Raw genomic sequence first — 23364 nt, 5'->3', positions numbered from 1 at the left:
ATTGGTTACTATGGACTGAGCTGTGATTACTATGGACTGAGCTGTGGTTACTATGGACTGAGCTGTGGTTACTATGGACTGAGCTGTGGTTACTATGGACTGAGCTGTGGTTACTATGGACTGAGCTGTGATTACTATGGACTGAGCTGTGATTACTATGGACTGAGCTGTGATTACTATGGACTGAGCTGTGATTACTATGGACTGAGCTGTGATTACTATGGACTGAGCTGTGATTACTATGGACTGAGCTGTGATTACTATGGACTGAGCTCTGATTACTATGGACTGAGCTGTGATTACTATGGACTGAGCTGTGATTACTATGGACTGAGCTGTGATTACTATGGACTGAGCTGTGATTACTATGGACTGAGCTGTGATTACTATAGACTGAGCTGTGATTACTATGGACTGAGCTGTGATTACTATGGACTGAGCTGTGATTACTATGGACTGAGCTGTGATTACTATGGACTGAGCTGTGATTACTATGGACTGAGCTGTGATTACTATGGACTGAGCTGTGATTACTATGGACTGAGCTGTGATTACTATGGACTGAGCTGTGATTACTATGGACTGAGCTGTGATTACTATGGACTGAGCTGTGATTACTATGGACTGAGCTGTGATTACTATGGACTGAGCTGTGATTACTATGGACTGAGCTGTGATTACTATGGACTGAGCTGTGATTACTATGGACTGAGCTGTGATTACTATGGACTGAGCTGTGATTACTATGGACTGAGCTGTGGTTACTATGGACTGAGCTGTGATTACTATGGACTGAGCTGTGATTACTATGGACTGAGCTGTGATTACTATGGACTGAGCTGTGATTACTATGGACTGAGCTGTGATTGGTTACTATGGACTGAGCTGTGATTACTATGGACTGAGCTGTGATTACTATGGACTGAGCTGTGATTACTATGGACTGAGCTGTGATTACTATGGACTGAGCTGTGATTACTATGGACTGAGCTGTGATTACTATGGACTGAGCTGTGATTACTATGGACTGAGCTGTGATTACTATGGACTGAGCTGTGATTACTATGGACTGAGCTGTGATTACTATGGGCTGAGCTGTGATTACTATGGACTGAGCTGTGATTACTATGGACTGAGCTGTGATTACTATGGACTGAGCTGTGATTACTATGGACTGAGCTGTGATTACTATGGACTGAGCTGTGGTAACTATGGACTGAGCTGTGGTAACTATGGACTGAGCTGTGATTACTATGGACTGAGCTGTGGTTACTATGGACTGAGCTGTGATTACTATGGACTGAGCTGTGATTACTATGGACTGAGCTGTGATTACTATGGACTGAGCTGTGATTACTATGGACTGAGCTGTGATTACTATGGACTGAGCTGTGATTACTATGGACTGAGCTGTGGTTACTATGGACTGAGCTGTGATTACTATGGACTGAGCTGTGATTACTATGGACTGAGCTGTGATTACTATGGACTGAGCTGTGATTACTATGGACTGAGCTGTGATTACTATGGACTGAGATGTGATTACTATGGACTGAGCTGTGATTGGTTACTATGGACTGAGCTGTGATTGGTTACTATGGACTGAACTGTGATTGGTTACTATGGACTGAGCTGTGATTGGTTACTATGGACTGAGCTGTGATTACTATGGACTGAGCTGTGATTGGTTACTATGGACTGAGCTGTGATTACTATGGACTGAGCTGTGATTGGTTACTATGGACTGAGCTGTGATTGGTTACTATGGACTGAGCTGTGATTGGTTACTATGGACTGAGCTGTGATTACTATGGACTGAGCTGTGATTGGTTACTATGGACTGAGCTGTGATTACTATGGACTGAGCTGTGATTGGTTACTATGGACTGAGCTGTGGTTACTATGGACTGAGCTGTGATTACTATGGACTGAGCTGTGATTACTATGGACTGAGCTGTGATTGGTTACTATGGACTGAGCTGTGATTGGTTACTATGGACTGAGCTGTGATTACTATGGACTGAGCTGTGATTACTATGGACTGAGCTGTGATTACTATGGACTGAGCTGTGATTACTATGTACTGAGCTGTGATTGGTTACTATGGACTGAGCTGTGATTACTATGGACTGAGCTGTGATAACTATGGACTGAGCTGTGATTACTATGGACTGAGCTGTGATTACTATGGACTGAGCTGTGATTGGTTACTATGGACTGAGCTGTGATTACTATGGACTGAGCTGTGATTACTATGGACTGAGCTGTGGTTACTATGGACTGAGCTGTGGTTACTATGGACTGAGCTGTGATTACTATGGACTGAGCTGTGATTACTATGGACTGAGCTGTGATTACTATGGACTGAGCTGTGATTACTATGGACTGAGCTGTGATTACTATGGACTGAGCTGTGATTACTATGGACTGAGCTGTGATTACTATGGACTGAGCTGTGATTACTATGGACTGAGCTGTGATTACTATGGACTGAGCTGTGATTGGTTACTATGGACTGAGCTGTGATTGGTTACTATGGACTGAGCTGTGATTACTATGGACTGAGCTGTGATTGGTTACTATGGACTGAGCTGTGATTACTATGGACTGAACTGTGATTACTATGGACTGAGCTGTGATTACTATGGACTGAGCTGTGATTGGTTACTATGGACTGAACTGTGATTACTATGGACTGAGCTGTGATTACTATGGACTGAGCTGTGATTGGTTACTATGGACTGAGCTGTGATTACTATGGACTGAGCTGTGATTACTATGGACTGAGCTGTGATTGGTTACTATGGACTGAGCTGTGATTACTATGGACTGAGCTGTGATTGGTTACTATGGACTGAGCTGTGATTACTATGGACTGAGCTGTGATTACTATGGACTGAGCTGTGATTACTATGGACTGAGCTGTGATTACTATGGACTGAGCTGTGATTACTATGGACTGAGCTGTGATTACTATGGACTGAGCTGTGATTGGTTACTATGGACTGAGCTGTGATTACTATGGACTGAGCTGTGATTGATTACTATGGACTGAGCTGTGATTACTATGGACTGAGCTGTGATTACTATGGACTGAGCTGTGATTACTATGGACTGAGCTGTGATTACTATGGACTGAGCTGTGATTACTATGGACTGAGCTGTGATTACTATGGACTGAGCTGTGATTACTATGGACTGAGCTGTGGTTACTATGGACTGAGATGTGATTACTATGGACTGAGCTGTGATTACTATGGACTGAGCTGTGGTTACTATGGACTGAGCTGTGATTGGTTACTATGGACTGAGCTGTGATTACTATGGACTGAGCTGTGATTACTATGGACTGAGCTGTGGTTACTATGGACTGAGCTGTGATTGGTTACTATGGACTGAGCTGTGATTACTATGGACTGAGCTGTGATTACTATGGACTGAGCTGTGATTACTATGGACTGAGCTGTGATTACTATGGACTGAGCTGTGGTTACTATGGACTGAGCTGTGATTACTATGGACTGAGTTGTGATTACTATGGACTGAGCTGTGGTTACTATGGACTGAGCTGTGATTACTATGGACTGAGCTGTGATTGGTTACTATGGACTGAGCTGTGATTACTATGGACTGAGCTGTGATTACTATGGACTGAGCTGTGATTGGTTACTATGGACTGAGCGGTGATTACTATGGACTGAGCTGTGATTACTATGGACTGAGCTGTGATTACTATGGACTGAGCTGTGATTGATTACTATGGACTGAGCTGTGATTACTATGGACTGAGCTGTGATTACTATGGACTGAGCTGTGATTGGTTACTATGGACTGAGCTGTGATTACTATGGACTGAGCTGTGATTACTATGGACTGAGCTGTGATTGGTTGCTGTGGGCTGAGGTGGGATTCTTCCCATTAGGCAAGAAAGAGAATCTTCTAGAACAACGCCATAATTTCCCCCTTCGTGTTTCTCCACTGCTGACGATCACTTTGTAGGTTGTCTTGGCCGTGACCATGTCTGCAGATCCTAGATTATGGTGTTTGTCAGGCGTCATTGGTGGTGGCATTCACCAGATCTCCTCCTCCGGTCCGGTGTTCCGCCCCGTAGCTCGGCTGTCTCAGTCTTCCCGTGTTTTTGTATATGTTTGGTCGGGGTGCGCGTTGTTTCTGCCGCCATCCTGAGTAATCGCCTCCCGGATTCTCTCCTGAATGAGGGTTTTGTCACAATGGAGGATTTTTCTTGGCATCGCTGCTGATCCTGAACATAAATGCCCCTCAGTCCACATATAAAGTTGGAAGTGTTTCCCATAGTCACCGCCCGGTTTGTGTCTGATTCTCATCACTAAAAACAACGCCGCCGCTTATCCTACGTGTTTCAATGGAGGTGACCATAAGGCATGAAGGAGGAGGAGTGCTCCCACGAGTCTATATCAGTGGTCTCCACGCTGTGGACCTCACGAGTCTATATCAGTGGTCTCCACGCTGAGGACCTCACGGGTCTATATCAGTGGTCTCCACGCGGAGGACCTCACGGGTCTATATGAGTGGTCTCGATGCTGAGGGACCTCACGGGTCTATATCAGTGGTCTCCACGCTGAGGACCTCACGGGTCTATATCAGTGGTCTCCACGCTGAGGACCTCATGGGTCTATATCAGTGGTCTCCACGCGGAGGACCTCACGGGTCTATATCAGTGGTCTCGATGCTGAGGGACCTCACGGGTCTATATCAGTGGTCTCCACGCTGAGGGACCTCACGGATCTATATTAGTGGTCTCCACGTGGAGGACATCACGGGTCTGTGTCAGTGGTCTCCACGCTGAGGGACCTCACGGGTCTATATCAGTGGTCTCCACGCTGAGGACCTCACGGGTCTGTATCAGTGGTCTCCATGCTGAGGAACCTCACGGATCTATATTAGTGGTCTCCACGCTGGGGACCTCATGAGTCTATATCAGTGGTCTCCACGCTGAGGGACCTCACGGATCTATATTAGTGGTCTCCACGTGGAGGACATCACGGGTCTGTGTCAGTGGTCTCCACGCTGAGGGACCTCACGGGTCTATATCTGTGGTCTCCACGCTGAGGACCTCACGGATCTATATCAGTGGTCTGCACGCTGAGGGACCTCACAAGTCTATATCAGTGGTCTCCACGCTGAGGACCTCACGGGTCTATATAAGTGGTCTCCACGCTGAGGACCTCACGGGTCTATATCAGTGGTCTCCACGCTGAGGACCTCACGGGTTTGTATCAGTGGTCTCCACGCTGAGGACCTCACGGGTCTATATGAGTGGTCTCCACGCGGAGGACCTCACGGGTCTATATGAGTGGTCTCGATGCTGAGGGACCTCACGGGTCTATATCAGTGGTCTCCACGCTGAGGACCTCACGGGTCTATATCAGTGGTCTCCACGCTGAGGACCTCACGGGTCTATATCAGTGGTCTCCACGCGGAGGACCTCACGGGTCTATATCAGTGGTCTCGATGCTGAGGGACCTCACGGGTCTATATCAGTGGTCTCCACGCTGAGGGACCTCACGGATCTATATTAGTGGTCTCCACGTGGAGGACATCACGGGTCTGTGTCAGTGGTCTCCACGCTGAGGGACCTCACGGGTCTATATCAGTGGTCTCCACGCTGAGGACCTCACGGGTCTGTATCAGTGGTCTCCATGCTGAGGAACCTCACGGATCTATATTAGTGGTCTCCACGCTGGGGACCTCATGAGTCTATATCAGTGGTCTCCACGCTGAGGGACCTCACGGATCTATATTAGTGGTCTCCACGTGGAGGACATCACGGGTCTGTGTCAGTGGTCTCCACGCTGAGGACCTCACGGGTCTGTATCAGTGGTCTCCACGCTGAGGACCTCACGGGCCTATATCAGTGGTCTCCACGCGGAGGACCTCACGGGTCTATATTAGTGGTCTCCACGCTGAGGGACCTCACGGATCTATATTAGTGGTCTCCACGTGGAGGACATCACGGGTCTGTGTCAGTGGTCTCCATGCTGAGGAACCTCACGGGGGGGGTGTACATCGAACCTGGTCCCTTACAGGTTGACTTTAGTCCAGAGGGGAAGGTTTCCTGGGATCCCCTTGTGCACTTGTGTGTGACACGTTTGCACTTTTTTTTTTTTTTTTTTTTGTGTGCACTCTCCTCTTGAATTTAAAAGTAGTCTCCAAACTGTGGACCTCCAGCTGTTGCAGAACTACAACTCCCGGCATGCCCTGACTGAATTGCTTATTGTACAGAGCAGTGGTCTTCAACCTGCGACTCTCCAGCTTTTGCAAAACTACAACTCCCAGTATGCCAAGACAGCCATTGGCGCTGTTCTGGAATTCTATATCAAGAAAGTCAAACCTGCGTCCCTCCAGCTGTTGCAAAACTACAACTCCCAGAATGCCCGGACAATCATTAGCTCTATACTGAGGCTTTATAACAAAGGTGACCAACCTGCGGCCTCCAGCTATTGTAAAACTACCACTCCCAGCATGCCCGGACAGCCAACGGCTGTCCGGGCATGCTGGGAGTTGTAGTTTTTCAACACCTGAAGGTCTACAGTACAGTCTAGAGCTATTTTTTCTTTTTTTTTCTTTACATGAAGCAGACGCTCGCAGTTCGGTATGCAACTTGGCAACGCGTTTCGTGATTTACTATCGACCTTAGAACACGTTATGTATTACACTCTAGTTCTGGTAACGTACGGTAACTCATAAACGCGGCACCTGCGCAGCTCTACGGTCCAGGACCATTATATTACATCCTTTGCTTTGAAGAAGAAAACAGCTGCAAAATCCAGAAAGATAAAAAAAAAATTGCGTTATTTAATTTTTCTTTATTTTCTTGGTTTTTGCTTAGAGATTGCAGCAGAATAATCTTCGCCTATCGGTCATACGGTTATGAAATGTTCCAGAGCCGGAGTCCAGGCTCCACATTCTTGAACTTAAATCAGACTTATCGCTGGAATCCAACATTTCCAAAGTTCACATTTTGCAGACGTGCTGTGAATGTATAAGCGGAGCCCTTCCTGCAGAACCGTGTAGGATAATACAGCGTATAAACACTCCGAGGCCGGGCTTCCTAATCCTTCATGCTATGGAGTATGGGTGGGGTGCACGTCGGCCCCCACTGTGAATAATACACAAGCCAAAGGGGGATTCTTTATCTGCGCTTAAGGAAGTATTCTGACCAAAAAGGAAGGTGGTGTCAGAAAATGACCTATTGTTTAAATATAGGTGTTTTTTTTTTTTGTTAAAGAATTTTTGCGATTTCCCAACCAGGGTGCCAACAGCTGTTGCAAGACTACAACTCCCAGCATACCTGAGCAAGCTGCTGAGATGAGAAGAAAGCCTTGATTTACCTTTTAGGGACAATGTGGATCCTCAGGAGGAGACATACAAGCTTTTGGCTGTCCCTGCATGCTGTGAGTTGTAGTTTTGTGACAGCTGGAGGCACACTGGTTGGGAAACACTGTACTAGAGACAACTCCCAGTATGCTCGGATAGCCAACAGCTGCAGAGATAAGAGGAAAGCCTTGATTTACCTTTCAGGAAAAGAGTGGATTCTCTGGAGGAAGCAGAAAGGCTTTTGGCTGTATGTGCATGCTGGGAGTTTTAGTTTTGCCACAGCTGGGAAACACTGCCCTATGTGACATTGATCCGTTCTGATGATGGAGGAAATTGCGCCGATACTTTGTTTCGTGGTATTTTTGAGGGTAGAAACCAAATCCTGCACATCCTTCTCCCTGATTGTAAACTCTACGTCTATGTTACAGAGGGGATTAAAAGGAGATGTCTGCAGGTAATGGAGGGCGTACGAGCGTTATACCTTAAGGGGCAACGTCTGACATATTTAGGCTGTAACCAGATCTGCCCCGCACTACAGAGTAAGGTATTGTGCATTGTGTGCGGAGACTCTTCATCTCTACAACACAATCTGCAGGGCGCACATTATCTCTGTTCACATAGAGGGTTAATGAAGTTACCGAACAGCTCTCCGGACGTCGGACCCTCCATATATACACTCACTGACCACTTTTATTGTAGCCTCAGTTACCTGGTCTTAGCTGACAGGTGTGGCCCCCGGTATGGTCTTAGCGGACAGGAGTGGCCCCCAGTGTGGTCTTAGCTGACAGGAGTGGCCCCCAGTGTGGTCTTAGCTGACAGGAGGGTCCCCCAGTGTGGTCTTAGCTGACAGGAGGGTCCCCCAGTGTGGTCTTAGCTGACAGGAGGGTCCCCCGGTGTGGTCTTAGCTGACAGGAGTGGCCCCCAGTGTGGTCTTAGCTGACAGGAGTGGCCCCCGGTGTGGTCTTAGCTGACAGGAGGGGCCCCCGGAGTAGCCTTAGCTGACAGGAGTGGCCCCCGGTGTGGTCTTAGCTGACAGGAGGGGCCCCCGGTGTGGTCTTAGCTGACAGGAGTGGCCCCCGGTGTGGTCTTAGCTGACAGGAGTGGCCCCCGGTGTGGTCTTAGCTGACAGGAGTGGCCCCCGGTGTGGCCTTAGCTGACAGGAGTGGCCCCCGGTGTGGCCTTAGCTGACAGGAGTGGCCCCCGGTGTGGCCTTAGCTGACAGGAGTGGCCCCCGGTGTGGTCTTAGCTGACAGGAGTGGCCCCCGGTGTGGTCTTAGCTGACAGGAGTGGCCCCCGGTGTGGTCTTAGCTGACAGGAGTGACCCCTGGTGTGGTCTTAGCTGACAGGAGTGACCCCCGGTGTGGCCTTAGCTGACAGGAGTGGCCCCCGGTGTGGTCTTAGCTGACAGGAGTGGCCCCCGGTGTGGTCTTCTGCAGACCTTGGCTGTAACCAGTGGTTATTTTAATTACTGTTGCCTTTCGTTTATTATCTTGAACCAGTCTGCCCATTCTCCTCTGACACCAACAAGACATTTTTCTCCACACAGCAGCCGCTGTCTGGATATTTTTTTTTTCGACTGTGCTCTGTAAACCCTAAAGATGGTTGTGCGTGAGAGTCTTGTTTCTTGATGCTAAGTTTGTACTTGTCTTGACCACATCTACAAGCCTAAATTCCTGAGTTGCTGCCACGAGATTGGCTGATTAGCTATGTGTGTTAAGTGATTGATCGGGTGTACCTAATAAAGTGGCCTCTGAGTGTAGGATCAGACGCTCAGTGTGAACACGCCCTGATGCTGGGTTCACATGAATCTCCGTGTGACCCTTGCAGAGTATTTTTACCGTTGAGTAATGCTCTGCAGAACATATGACCGTACAGCTGCCGCCTATCAGCTGTGCAGGGAGTCCGTCATTCCAGCCATTTGTTCCTCAGCATTCCTTAAGGCAGTACTCCCCACACTAGACCTCCAGCTGTTGCAAAAGCTACAACTCCCAGCATGCCCGGACAGTCATTGGCTGTCCGAGCATGCTGGGAGTTGTAGTTTTGCAAACAAGTGGGGAACACCAGACTAGATGTTGGTCTCTGGATTATACCGATAAGTGTTAATGCAGCCTTACATGGTATAAACCTACGGTGCCCCAGAAAAGCCGGCGGTGTTTTGTAATTGGCTGCGATTACTTCATAGGAATGACTGCAACTTAATTTAATGATAAATAATTAGAATTTACAGCCCGGGGTTAGCGGATCACTCTTTCCACAGAAGCCTCCATACATTATATAGTTTGCTGCGGCCCTGAGCCAATAAAGCGCGCAGGCGGTGACAACAGCGACATCTGGAGGCCAAAGAAGGTTCTGCATCATGGTCAAAAATCAGAATGACAGAAATAAAATAGTGAAAGAGCTGCACTACCGGTTTAATAACGAGATTCTTGGGAGAAACTGAACTTATATCCCGACCCCATATCCCCCCTCCTCCTACTCATACCCCCTCCTGATATTCCAACCTCATAACCCATTTTCCTATCCTGTCCGCGTATCCCGACTACCTACTCATACCTCATCTTCCTATCCCTTCCTCGTACTCAAACCCCAACCTCCTGTCCCGTCCTCATACTCATACCTTCTTCATACTCCTACCTCGTCCTCCTGTCCCGTCCTCCTACTAGTATCCCGTCCTCATACTCATACCTCGTCCTCCTGTCCCGTCCTCATACTCATACCCTGTCTTCCTGTCCCGTCCTCATACTCATACCTCGTCCTCCTGTCCCGTCCTCATACTCATACCCTGTCCTCCTGTCCCGTCCTCATACTCGTACCCTGTCCTCCTGTCCTGTCCTCATACTCGTACCCTGTCCTTCTATCCCTTCCTCATACTCAAACCCCAACCTCCTGTCTCGTCCTCATACTCATAGCCTGTCCTCCTGTCCCGTCGTCCTACTCGTACCCCGTCCTCCTACTCGTGTCCCGTCCTCCTACTTGTACCCTGTCCTCCTGTCCCATCCTCCTACTTGTACCCCGTCCTCCTGTCCCGTCCTCCTACTTGTACCCCGTCCTCCTGTCCCAGCCTCGTGTCTCAACCTCATATCTTAATTCTGACGTGTAAACCAGACATGAGACATTCAGTAGTAACGCGAGCACCAGGTCCCCCTGTCCGCTCAGGTCCCCCCCCCCTGTCCGCTCAGGTCCCCCCCCCTGTCCGTTCAGGTCCCCCCCCCCTGTGTGCTCAGGTCCCCCCCCCCCCCCCCCCCCCCCTGTGTGCTCAGGCTTCCAACCCCCTAACCCCCCCCCCCTGTCTGCTATGGTCCACCTGTCTTCACAATCTCTCTTCTTTTTCCCGTAGGTAAAGATGCTGCCCGTCTGGAGCTGGACAGTGTCCTCCAGGACGTCAATGACAAGTACCTGCTCCTGGAGGAAACGGAGAAGAGGGCCGTGTACCGGGCGTTAGTGGAAGAACGAGGGCGCTTCTGTATGTTCGTGTCCTTTCTGAAGCCGGTCCTGGTAAGTCCTGATGGCACATTGAAGGTTGTATATACGACCTTGGCGGGCTTTGGCTACACACTTTATACTGGTGGTTTGGTTATACACGTTATACTGGTGAGTTGGTTATACACTTTATACCGGTGAGTTGGTTATAGACTTTATACCGGTGAGTTGGTTATACACTTTATACCGGTGAGTTGGTTATAGACTTTATACCGGTGAGTTGGTTATACACTTTATACTGGTGAGTTGGTTATACACTTTATACTGGTGAGTTGGTTATACACTTTATACCGGTGATTTGGTTATACACTTTATACCGGTGATTTGGTTATACACTTTATACCGGTGAGTTGGTTATAGACTTTATACCGGTGAGTTGGTTATACACTTTATACCTTTATACCGATGAGTTGGTTATACACTTTATACCGGTGAGTTGGTTATACACTTTATACCGGTGAGTTGGTTATACACTTTATACCGGTGAGTTGGTTATACACTTTATACCGGTGATTTGGTTATACACTTTATACCGGTGAGTTGGTTATACACTTTATACCGGTGAGTTGGTTATACACTTTATACCGGTGAGTTGGTTATACACTTTATACCGGTGAGTTGGTTATACACTTTATACTGGTGATTTGGTTATACACTTTATACTGGTGGGTTGGTTATACACTTTATACCGGTGGGTTGGTTATACACTTTATACTGGTGATTTGGTAATACACTTTATACAGGTGATTTGATTACACACTTTATACCGGTGAGTTGGTTATACACTTTATACTGGTGAGTTGGTTATACACTTTATACAGGTGATTTGATTACACACTTTATACCGGTGAGTTGGTTATACACTTTATACCGGTGGGTTGGTTATACACTTTATACCGGTGAGTTGGTTATACACTTTATACAGGTGATTTGGTTACACACTTTATACCGGTGAGTTGGTTACACACTTTATACTGGTGAGTTGGTTATACACTTTATTCCTGGTGAGTTGGTTATACACTTTATACTGGTGAGTTGGTTATACACTTTATACTGGTGAGTTGGTTATACACTTTATACCGGTGAGTTGGTTATACACTTTATACCGGGGAGTTGGTTATACACTTTATACCGGGGAGTTGGTTATACACTTTATACCGGGGAGTTGGTTATACACTTTATACCGGTGAGTTGGTTATACACTTTATACCGGTGAGTTGGTTATACACTTTATACCGGTGAGTTGGTTATACACTTTATACCGGGGAGTTGGTTATACACTTTATACCGGTGAGTTGGTTATACACTTTATACCGGTGAGTTGGTTATACACTTTATACCGGTGAGTTGGTTATACACTTTATACCTTTATACCGATGAGTTGGTTATACACTTTATACCGGTGAGTTGGTTATACACTTTATACCGGTGAGTTGGTTATACACTTTATACCGGTGAGTTGGTTATACACTTTATACCGGTGATTTGGTTATACACTTTATACCGGTGAGTTGGTTATACACTTTATACCGGTGAGTTGGTTATACACTTTATACCGGTGAGTTGGTTATACACTTTATACCGGTGAGTTGGTTATACACTTTATACTGGTGATTTGGTTATACACTTTATACTGGTGGGTTGGTTATACACTTTATACCGGTGGGTTGGTTATACACTTTATACTGGTGATTTGGTAATACACTTTATACAGGTGATTTGATTACACACTTTATACCGGTGAGTTGGTTATACACTTTATACTGGTGAGTTGGTTATACACTTTATACCGGTGAGTTGGTTATACACTTTATACCGGTGGGTTGGTTATACACTTTATACCGGTGAGTTGGTTATACACTTTATACAGGTGATTTGGTTACACACTTTATACCGGTGAGTTGGTTACACACTTTATACTGGTGAGTTGGTTATACACTTTATTCCTGGTGAGTTGGTTATACACTTTATACTGGTGAGTTGGTTATACACTTTATTCCTGGTGAGTTGGTTATACACTTTATACTGGTGAGTTGGTTATACACTTTATACCGGTGAGTTGGTTATACACTTTATACCGGGGAGTTGGTTATACACTTTATACCGGGGAGTTGGTTATACACTTTATACCGGGGAGTTGGTTATACACTTTATACCGGTGAGTTGGTTATACACTTTATACCGGTGAGTTGGTTATACACTTTATACCGGTGAGTTGGTTATACACTTTATACCGGGGAGTTGGTTATACACTTTATACCGGTGAGTTGGTTATACACTTTATACCGGTGAGTTGGTTATACACTTTATACCGGTGAGTTGGTTATACACTTTATACCGGTGAGTTGGTTATACACTTTATACCGGGGAGTTGGTTATACACTTTATACCGGTGAGTTGGTTATACACTTTATACCGGTGGGTTGGTTATACACTTTATACCGGTGAGTTGGTTATACACTTTATACCGGTGAGTTGGTTATACACTTTATACCGGTGGGTTGGTTATACACTTTATACCGGTGAGTTGGTTACACACTTTATACCGGTGAGTTGGTTATACACTTTATACCGGTGAGTTGGTTATACACTTTATACCGGTGAGTTGGTTATACACTTTATACCGGTGAGTTGGTTATACACTTTATACCGGTGAGTTGGTTATACACTTTATACCGGTGAGTTGGTTATACACTTTATACCGGTGAGTTGGTTATACACTTTATACCGGTGAGTTGGTTATATACTATACTTGTGATTTTGATTAATATGGTCTCTTTTTGCCCGTAGGATGAGGAGATCGGCATGCTGGGAGAAATAACTCACTTACAGACCATCCTAGAAGACTTGACCAGTTTGACTGCGGAACCAAATAAACTTCCCCCCATGAGTGAGCAGGTACGGAGTGTTCTATAAGTGAGGGGGAGTGCAGCATAGCCATCACGTATGTAATGATAGGCCGGGTCAGTCACCACCATCACAGTAAAATGCAAGAACTGATCCATTGGGATTATTCTTGCCACCCAGCATGTCAGGCTCCTCCCTCTCTTCTGACAGGAAGTTGTGTAGTCCTCTTATTGTCCGTTTGCTGTTGTCTCTAGCTCCCTTGATCCTCCCTCTCTCCTTACAGGAAGTTGTGTAGTCCTCTCATTGTCAGTGTGTTGGTGTTTTAACAGCTCCCTGGTTCCTCCCTCTTTCCTCTTAGGAAGTTATGTAGTGCTTTATTGGCAATGTGGTGTTGTCTTAGCAGCTCCCTGCTCCTTCCTCTCTCCTAGCAGGAAGTTGTGTAGTCCTCTCATGGTTAGTGGTGTAGTCTTTGCAGCTCCCTGGCTCCTCCCTCTCTCCCTAGACAACGCATCATCCTCTGCTGTCTCAGGATTTGTGGCTGCCTCTCTTCTCTGAGCTCTAGCTCCGCCCCCTAAATGATGTCATCACCTCTGACCAGCCTCTACAGCTACATCACCATCTCCTGTCATATACACACACAACTTCTTTGGGACATTAAAGGGGTAGTCCGCCCCTAGACATTATATCCCCTATCCAAAGGACAGGGGATAAGATGTTTGATTGCGGGGGTCCCGTTACTGGGAACCCCCGTGATCTCTCCTGCAGCACCCCCTGTCATCTGGTGCACGGAGCCATCAGGCATGGAGTGAAGCTCGCTCTGTGCACCAGATGACAGGGGGTGCTGCAGGAGAGATCGGGGGGTTCACAGTAACGGGAGCCCCACGATCAGACATCTTATCCCCTGTCCTTTTGGATAGGGGATAAGATGTCTAGGGGCGGAGTACTCCTTTAAGAGAAGAATGAGGTGTGGTTACAGCATTGCTGAGCAATGTCACAGGCAGAGGAGCAGACATGAAATGAATACAGCTGCAACCTCACTGTGCAACAGTCTGATGTGTAAGAAGATGTTCTGCAGAAACCCTGGTTGTGGAGCTGGCGGGAGTACTATGAGAGGGGATGTAGGCATGGAGGGGGGACTGTGATGAAGAGCTGAGGAAGCATTCTGGGAATTGTAGTACTGAGCAACCACTGAGCCAGGAAGTACAGAGATTATCCGACATAGAGACCCACAAAATGTTAGTGATTCCAGAACTGATGCAGCATTTCTGCAGCATTTCTATGGTTTTTTTTACCATATCGGAGTCCCCCTTTATGATCATAGTTGTCCCCCCGGTTCAGTGTTGACTTAATAACGTGGTATATTTCCGGATATTCAGTGAAGACTCTGCCCTTTGGTCATCCTAGGTCCGAGGCGTTGGCAGTCCTCCTCCTCCTCCTCCTCCTCTCTTATCTGGCGGGGGCAGAGTGCCCCCATATAGATAGACGTCAATGAGTAGTTGTGAGAGTCGTCTTTAGGTGAATGAATAGTCCCTTGTGTGTGGGTGCACGGCGCCCCCCGGAGGACTGTAATCACCAGAATTAGGGCGGAGTCTATCCTTGGCGATACAGGTGGTGTCCGGGGAATACGGCTCACAGCGTCCTTCTCGCACCGTAATCCCCTCCTAGTTCCAGCGGTTTCCTGATCCGTCCCCGTGTATAATACTCCCGAACCTGACATAGAGGCGGCCTTGCTGGGAGTTGTAGTTTTGCATCTGCCTGTGTAATGCCTGATACCTTTCCACCATCTATACTATTGTTTCCCAACCAGTGTGCCCCCAGTTTTTGCAAAACTACAACTCCCAGCATGCCTGAACAGCCTATGGCTGTCCAGGCATGCTGATAGTTGTAGTTTTGCAACAGCTGGAGGGCTGCAGTTTAAAGACCACTGCATTAAGGGATGAGATGAGAGGAAAGCCTTGATTTACCTTCCAGGGACAGTGTGAATCCTCTGAAGGAGGCAGACAGGCTTTCGGCTCTCCAGTCATCCTGAGAGATATAGTTTTGTAAGGGCCTGTATTATGCCTGATACCTCTGCACAGCTTATACTATGCAAAACTACAACTCCCAGCATGCCAGGAAAACCAAAGACCAGTGTTTCCCAACCAGGGTGCCTCCAGCTGTTGCAAACCTACACATTTGTAGTTTTCCAACAGCTGGTGGGACGCAATTTAAAGGAGAACTGTAGTGCAATATAACTTATCCCCTTATCCGAAGGATAGGGGATAAGTTATAGATCACGGGGGGTCCGACCGCTGGGACCCCCCATGATCTCCTGGACGGGACCTCGGCAGTGTGCAGGAAGCGCCCTGTCATCTCCAGCAGGAAGCCGCCCCCTCCATTTATCTCTATGGGATACATGGAGGGGACGTGCCTGCTTCATGCGGGTACGGAATGCCCCCTTCCAGCATACTGCCGCGGCCCCGTACGGGAGATGGTTGGGGGGGGTCAGCAGTCGGACCCTGCGCGATCTATAACATATTCCCTTTCCTTTGCATAGGGGATAAGTTATATTGCACTACAGTTTTTCTTTAAAGACCATTACACTAAGGGATGAGATGAGAGGGAAGCCTTGATTTACCTTTGAGGGGACTGTGTGGATCCTTTGGAAGAAGCAGACAGGCCTATGGCTGTCCCAGCCTTCTGGGAGTTGTAGTTTTACAACAGCTGGAGGCACCCTGGCTGGGAATCACTATTCTATCTTTAGCTGTTGTGCTGTGTCCTGGTATAATGTATACAGTAAGTACTAACAATAGAACGCCCGATCCCCGTACAGCGCCGATCGGTGACTTTCTTTCTTCTCCTCCGCAGGTGATACTCGACCTGAAGACCTCGGATTACAACTTCATTTATCAGACCCCACCCGCGTCTCCTAGTGGAACCTTATCACGGAAGGCCAGCACCAACAGGTACGATCGCGAGGATTCCAGCTCTTGTAGCCGGGGGGAATCACTTCAGTGCTGCACACGCCCTGCTCTCTTCTTGTTCTGCGTCGTATTTGTAGACAGTAGATGACCTCAGATCTGTCAGGTCTAACAGGGCAGGAATAGTGAATACCAACCGGCGTGCCTCCAGTAATACTACAACTCCCAGCATGCCTCCAGCAATACTACAACTCCCAGCGTGCCTCCAGCAATACTACAACTCCCAGCATGCCTCCAGCAATACTACAACTCCCAGCATGCCTCCTTCAATACTACAACTCCCAGCATGCCCCCAGCAATACTACAACTCCCAGCGTGCCTCCAGCAATACTACAACTCCCAGCATGCCTCCAGCAATACTACAACTCCCAGCGTGCCTCCAGCAATACTACAACTCCCAGCGTGCCTCCAGCAATACTACAACTCCCAGCCTGCCTCCAGCAATACTACAACTCCCAGCCTGCCTCCAGCAATACTACAACTCCCAGCGTGCCTCCGGCAATACTACAACTCCCAGCGTGCCTCCGGCAATACTACAACTCCCAGCGTGCCTCCGGCAGTACTACAACTCCCAGCGTGCCTCCGGCAGTACTACAACTCCCAGCGTGCCTCCGGCAGTACTACAACTCCCAGCGTGCCTCCGGCAGTACTACAACTCCCAGCGTGCCTCCGGCAGTACTACAACTCCCAGCGTGCCTCCGGCAGTACTACAACTCCCAGCGTGCCTCCGGCAGTACTACAACTCCCAGCGTGCCTCCGGCAGTACTACAACTCCCAGCGTGCCTCCGGCAGTACTACAACTCCCAGCGTGCCTCCGGCAGTACTACAACTCCCAGCGTGCCTCCGGCAGTACTACAACTCCCAGCGTGCCTCCGGCAGTACTACAACTCCCAGCGTGCCTCCGGCAGTACTACAACTCCCAGCGTGCCTCCGGCAGTACTACAGCTCCCAGCCTGCCTCCGGCAGTACTACAGCTCCCAGCCTGCCTCCGGCAGTACTACAGCTCCCAGCCTGCCTCCGGCAGTACTACAGCTCCCAGCCTGCCTCCGGCAGTACACCGCCATTTGTTTGTGGCAAAACTACAACCCCCAGTGTGGGCCTTCCGTACATTGCACCAGTGTGAGCACAGTATAATAGTATATAGCAGATGTCTCCAATCTCCAATTGTAGTTTTAGCAACAACTGGTAGGTCCACAGTTTGGAGACCACTGCCCTATACAATGAGTGATGCAGTCAGGACATGCTGGGACTTGTAGTTTTGTAACATCTGGAGGTCCACAGTTTGGAGACCACTGTCCTATACAATGAGTGATGCAGTCAGGACATGCTGGGAGTTGTAGTTGTGTAACATCTGGAGGTCCACAGTTTGGAGACCACTGTCCTATACAATGAGTGATGCAGTCAGGACATGCTGGGAGTTGTAGTTGTGTAACATCTGGAGGTGCACAGTTTGGAGACCACTGTCCTATACAATGAGCGATGCAGTCAGGACATGCTGGGAGTTGTAGTTGTGTAACATCTGGAGGTCCACATCTTGGAGACCACTGCCCTATACAATAAGCAATACAGTCAGGGCATGCTGGGAGTTGTAGTTTTGCACCCTCTGGAGGTGCACAGTTTGGAGCCCAATGTCCTATACAATGAGCGATGCAGTCAGGACATGCTGGGAGTTGTAGTTGTGTAACATCTGGAGGTGCACAGTTTGGAGACCACTGTCCTATACAATGAGTGATGCAGTCAGGACATGCTGGGAGTTGTAGTTGTGTAACATCTGGAGGTCCACAGTTTGGAGACCACTGCCCTATACAATGAGTGATACAGTCAGGACATGCTGGGAGTTGTAGGTGTGTAACATCTGGAGGACCACAGTTTGGAGACCACTGCCCTATACAATGAGTGATACAGTCAGGACATGCTGGGAGTTGTAGTTGTGTAACATCTGGAGGTGCACAGTTTTGAGACCACTGCCCTATACAATGAGTTATGGAGTCAGGACATGCTGGGAGTTGTAGTTATGTAACATCTGGAGGTCCACAGTTTGGAGACCACTGCCCTATACAATGAGTGATGCAGCCAGGGCATGCTGGGAGTTGTAGTTATGTAACATCTGGAGGTCCACAGTTTGGAGACCACTGCCCTATACAATGAGTGATGCAGTCAGGACATGCTGGAGGTTGTAGTTTTGCACCCTCTGGAGGTCCACAGTTTGGAGCCCACTGTCCTATATAATGAGTGATGCAGTCAGGACATGCTGGGAGTTGTAGTTGTGTAACATCTGGAGGTCCACAGTTTGGAGCCCACTGTCCTATATAATGAGTGATGCAGTCAGGGCATGCTGGGAGTTGTAGTTATGTAACATCTGGAGGTCCACAGTTTGGAGACCACTGCCCTATACAATGAGTGATGCAGTCAGGACATGCTGGGAGTTGTAGTTTTGCACCCTCTGGAGGTGCACAGTTTGTAGCCCACTGCTCTTTAGTAACCTATGGATATCACTGCAGCGTCCTCTCCTTTTATTCCCCTATATGAAGACCCCCGGGGGGCCGCGCTCCCTTTGTCATCACTCGCCCTCCAGAACAAAGGCCAGCGCTCTCACCCCGTCCTCTCTGCTTCTGGATTCTGTCGCTTTGTTTTGGTTGTGTGTGTTGTCCTTTTTGTATTTTTGTTGGGGCGGCCGCCCATCTATGCAGGCACATGGCAGCGCCCGCTGAGCGGCTGCCAGGATCCGGGGAACCTCTGCGAGAGGAAGAGATGGAACAGATGTTGGGAGCAAATGGGGAAGGCGTCTGATGTTATTATAGCAGCTGTTATAAATAGAACGAGGGGAAGGGGGAGGTCAAGATGGTCTCTGCTGAGTGTGCGAAATACGTACGGAGCGCGCAAAACTTCAGGGACTCACATAAAGAGCACCAGTAGGATATAGATACAAATAGTTTATACATAGATAGTAGTGTATATAAAGATAGAAGTAGCGTATAGTGTATATAAAGATAGTAGTATATAGTGTATATAAAGATAGTAGTATATAGTGTATATAAAGATAGAAGTAGTATATAGTGTATATACAGATAGAAGTATATAGTGTATATACAGATAGAAGTAGTGTATATAGATAGAAGTAGCGTATAGTGTATATAATGATAGAAGTAGTGTATATAAAGATAGAAGTAGTATATAGTGTATATAAAGATAGAAGTAGTATATAGTGTATATAAAGATAGAAGTAGTATATAGTGTATATAAATATAGTAGTATATAGTGTATATACAGATAGAAGTAGCGTATAGTGTATATAAATATAGTAGTATATAGTGTATATACAGATAGAAGTAGTATATAGTGTATATAAAGACAGAAGTAGTATATAGTGTATATAAAGATAGAAGTAGTATATAGTGTATATAAAGATAGAAGTAGTATATAGTGTATATAAAGATAGAAGTAGTATATAGTGTATATACAGATAGAAGTATATAGTGTATATACAGATAGAAGTAGTGTATATAGATAGAAGTAGCGTATAGTGTATATAATGATAGAAGTAGTGTATATAAAGATAGAAGTAGTATATAGTGTATATAAAGATAGAAGTAGTATATAGTGTATATAAAGATAGAAGTAGTATATAGTGTATATAAATATAGTAGTATATAGTGTATATACAGATAGAAGTAGCGTATAGTGTATATAAATATAGTAGTATATAGTGTATATACAGATAGAAGTAGTATATAGTGTATATAAAGATAGAAGTAGTATATAGTGTATATACAGATAGAAGTAGTATATAGTGTATATAAAGATAGAAGTAGTATATAGTGTATATACAGATAGAAGTAGTATATAGTGTATATAAAGATAGTAGTATATAGTGTATATACAGATAGAAGTAGTGTATATAAAGATAGAAGTAGTGTATATAAAGATAGAAGTAGTATATAGTGTATATAAAGATAGAAGTAGTATATAGTGTATATAAAGATAGAAGTAGTGTATAGTGTATATAAAGATAGAAGTAGTATATAGTGTATATAAAGATATAAGTAGTGTATAGTGTATATAAAGATATAAGTAGTGTATAGTGTATATAAAGATATAAGTAGTGTATAGTGTATATAAAGATAGAAGTAGTGTATAGTGTATATAAAGACAGAAGTAGTGTATAGTGTATATAAAGATAGAAGTAGTATATAGTGTATATAAAGACAGAAGTAGTATATAGTGTATATAAAGACAGAAGTAGTATATAGTGTATATAAAGATAGAAGTAGTATATAGTGTATATAAAGATAGAAGTAGTATATAGTGTATATAAAGATAGAAGTAGTATATAGTGTATATAAAGATAGAAGTAGTATATAGTGTATATAAAGATAGAAGTAGTGTATAGTGTATATAAAGATAGTAGTATATAGTGTATATACAGATAGTAGTAGTATATAGTGTATATAAAGACAGAAGTAGTATATAGTGTATATAAAGACAGAAGTAGTATATAGTGTATATAAAGACAGAAGTAGTATATAGTGTATATAAAGACAGAAGTAGTATATAGTGTATATAAAGATAGAAGTAGTATATAGTGTATATAAAGATAGAAGTAGTGTATAGTGTATATAAAGATAGTAGTATATAGTGTATATACAGATAGTAGTAGTATATAGTGTATATAAAGATAGAAGTAGTATATAGTGTATATAAAGATAGAAGTAGTATATAGTGTATATAAAGATAGAAGTAGTATATAGTGTATATAAAGATAGAAGTAGTGTATATAAAGATAGAAGTAGTGTATAGTGTATATAAAGATAGAAGTAGTATATAGTGTATATAAAGATAGAAGTAGTGTATATAAAGATAGAAGTAGTGTATAGTGTATATAAAGATAGAAGTAGTGTATAGTGTATATAAAGATAGTATCGTATAGTGTATATAAAGATAGTATCGTATAGTGTATATAAAGATAGAAGTAGCGTATAGTGTATATAAAGACAGAAGTAGTATATAGTGTATATAAAGACAGAAGTAGTATATAGTGTATATAAAGATAGAAGTAGTATATAGTGTATATAAAGATAGAAGTAGTATATAGTGTATATAAAGATAGAAGTAGTATATAGTGTATATAAAGATAGAAGTAGTATATAGTGTATATAAAGATAGTATCGTATAGTGTATATAAAGATAGAAGTAGTGTATAGTGTATATAAAGATAGTAGTGTTTGTAGTGTATATAAAGATAGAAGTAGTATATAGTGTATATAAAGACAGAAGTAGTATATAGTGTATATAAAGATAGAAGTAGTATATAGTGTATATAAAGATAGAAGTAGTGTATAGTGTATATAAAGATAGTAGTATATAGTGTATATAAAGACAGAAGTAGTATATAGTGTATATAAAGACAGAAGTAGTATATAGTGTATATAAAGATAGAAGTAGTATATAGTGTATATAAAGATAGAAGTAGTATATAGTATATATAAAGATAGAAGTAGTGTATATAAAGATAGAAGTAGTGTATAGTGTATATAAATATAGAAGTAGTGTATAGTGTATATAAAGATAGTATCGTATAGTGTATATAAAGATAGAAGTAGCGTATAGTGTATATAAAGATAGAAGTAGCGTATAGTGTATATAAAGACAGAAGTAGTATATAGTGTATATAAAGACAGAAGTAGTATATAGTGTATATAAAGATAGAAGTAGTATATAGTGTATATAAAGATAGAAGTAGTATATAGTGTATATAAAGATAGAAGTAGTATATAGTGTATATAAAGATAGTAGTATATAGTGTATATACAGATAGAAGTAGTGTATATAGATAGAAGTAGCGTATAGTGTATATAATGATAGAAGTAGTGTATATAAAGATAGAAGTAGTATATAGTGTATATAAAGATAGAAGTAGTATATAGTGTATATACAGATAGAAGTAGCGTATAGTGTACATAAATATAGTAGTATATAGTGTATATACAGATAGAAGTAGTATATAGTGTATATAAAGATAGAAGTAGTATATAGTGTATATAAAGATAGAAGTAGTATATAGTGTATATACAGATAGAAGTAGTATATAGTGTATATAAAGATAGAAGTAGTATATAGTGTATATACAGATAGAAGTAGTATATAGTGTATATAAAGATAGTAGTATAAAGTGTATATACAGATAGAAGTAGTGTATATAAAGATAGAAGTAGTGTATATAAAGATAGAAGTAGTATATAGTGTATATAAAGATAGAAGTAGTATATAGTGTATATAAAGATAGAAGTAGTATATAGTGTATATAAAGATAGAAGTAGTATATAGTGTATATAAAGATATAAGTAGTGTATAGTGTATATAAAGATATAAGTAGTGTATAGTGTATATAAAGATAGAAGTAGTGTATAGTGTATATAAAGACAGAAGTAGTGTATAGTGTATATAAAGACAGAAGTAGTATATAGTGTATATAAAGACAGAAGTAGTATATAGTGTATATAAAGATAGAAGTAGTATATAGTGTATATAAAGATAGAAGTAGTATATAGTGTATATAAAGATAGAAGTAGTATATAGTGTATATAAAGATAGAAGTAGTATATAGTGTATATAAAGATAGAAGTAGTATATAGTGTATATAAAGATAGAAGTAGTATATAGTGTATATAAAGATAGAAGTAGTGTATAGTGTATATAAAGATAGTAGTATATAGTGTATATA

The 23364-nt window shown here is 44.1% G+C and overlaps 1 protein-coding gene across 2 annotated transcripts in view; it reads left to right on the top strand.

The window, feature by feature from the left end:
• LOC130296998 (protein MTSS 1-like) overlaps positions 1-23364 on the top strand; it is a gene marked incomplete in the record, with an annotated part of 167182 nt that overhangs the window by 117891 nt on the left and 25927 nt on the right. For both annotated transcript variants that reach the window (XM_056549124.1, XM_056549123.1), the window contains 3 exon segments: positions 10694-10851; positions 13627-13734; positions 16531-16628. In XM_056549124.1, the coding sequence (XP_056405099.1) occupies positions 10694-10851; positions 13627-13734; positions 16531-16628 (364 nt within the window).

Source organism: Hyla sarda, chromosome 12 (genome assembly GCF_029499605.1).
Source record: "Hyla sarda isolate aHylSar1 chromosome 12, aHylSar1.hap1, whole genome shotgun sequence".
NCBI classification, from domain to species: domain Eukaryota; kingdom Metazoa; phylum Chordata; class Amphibia; order Anura; family Hylidae; genus Hyla; species Hyla sarda.
The sequence above is the reverse complement of the archived record's forward strand: the minus strand, read 5'-3'. Positions and strand labels throughout refer to the sequence as shown.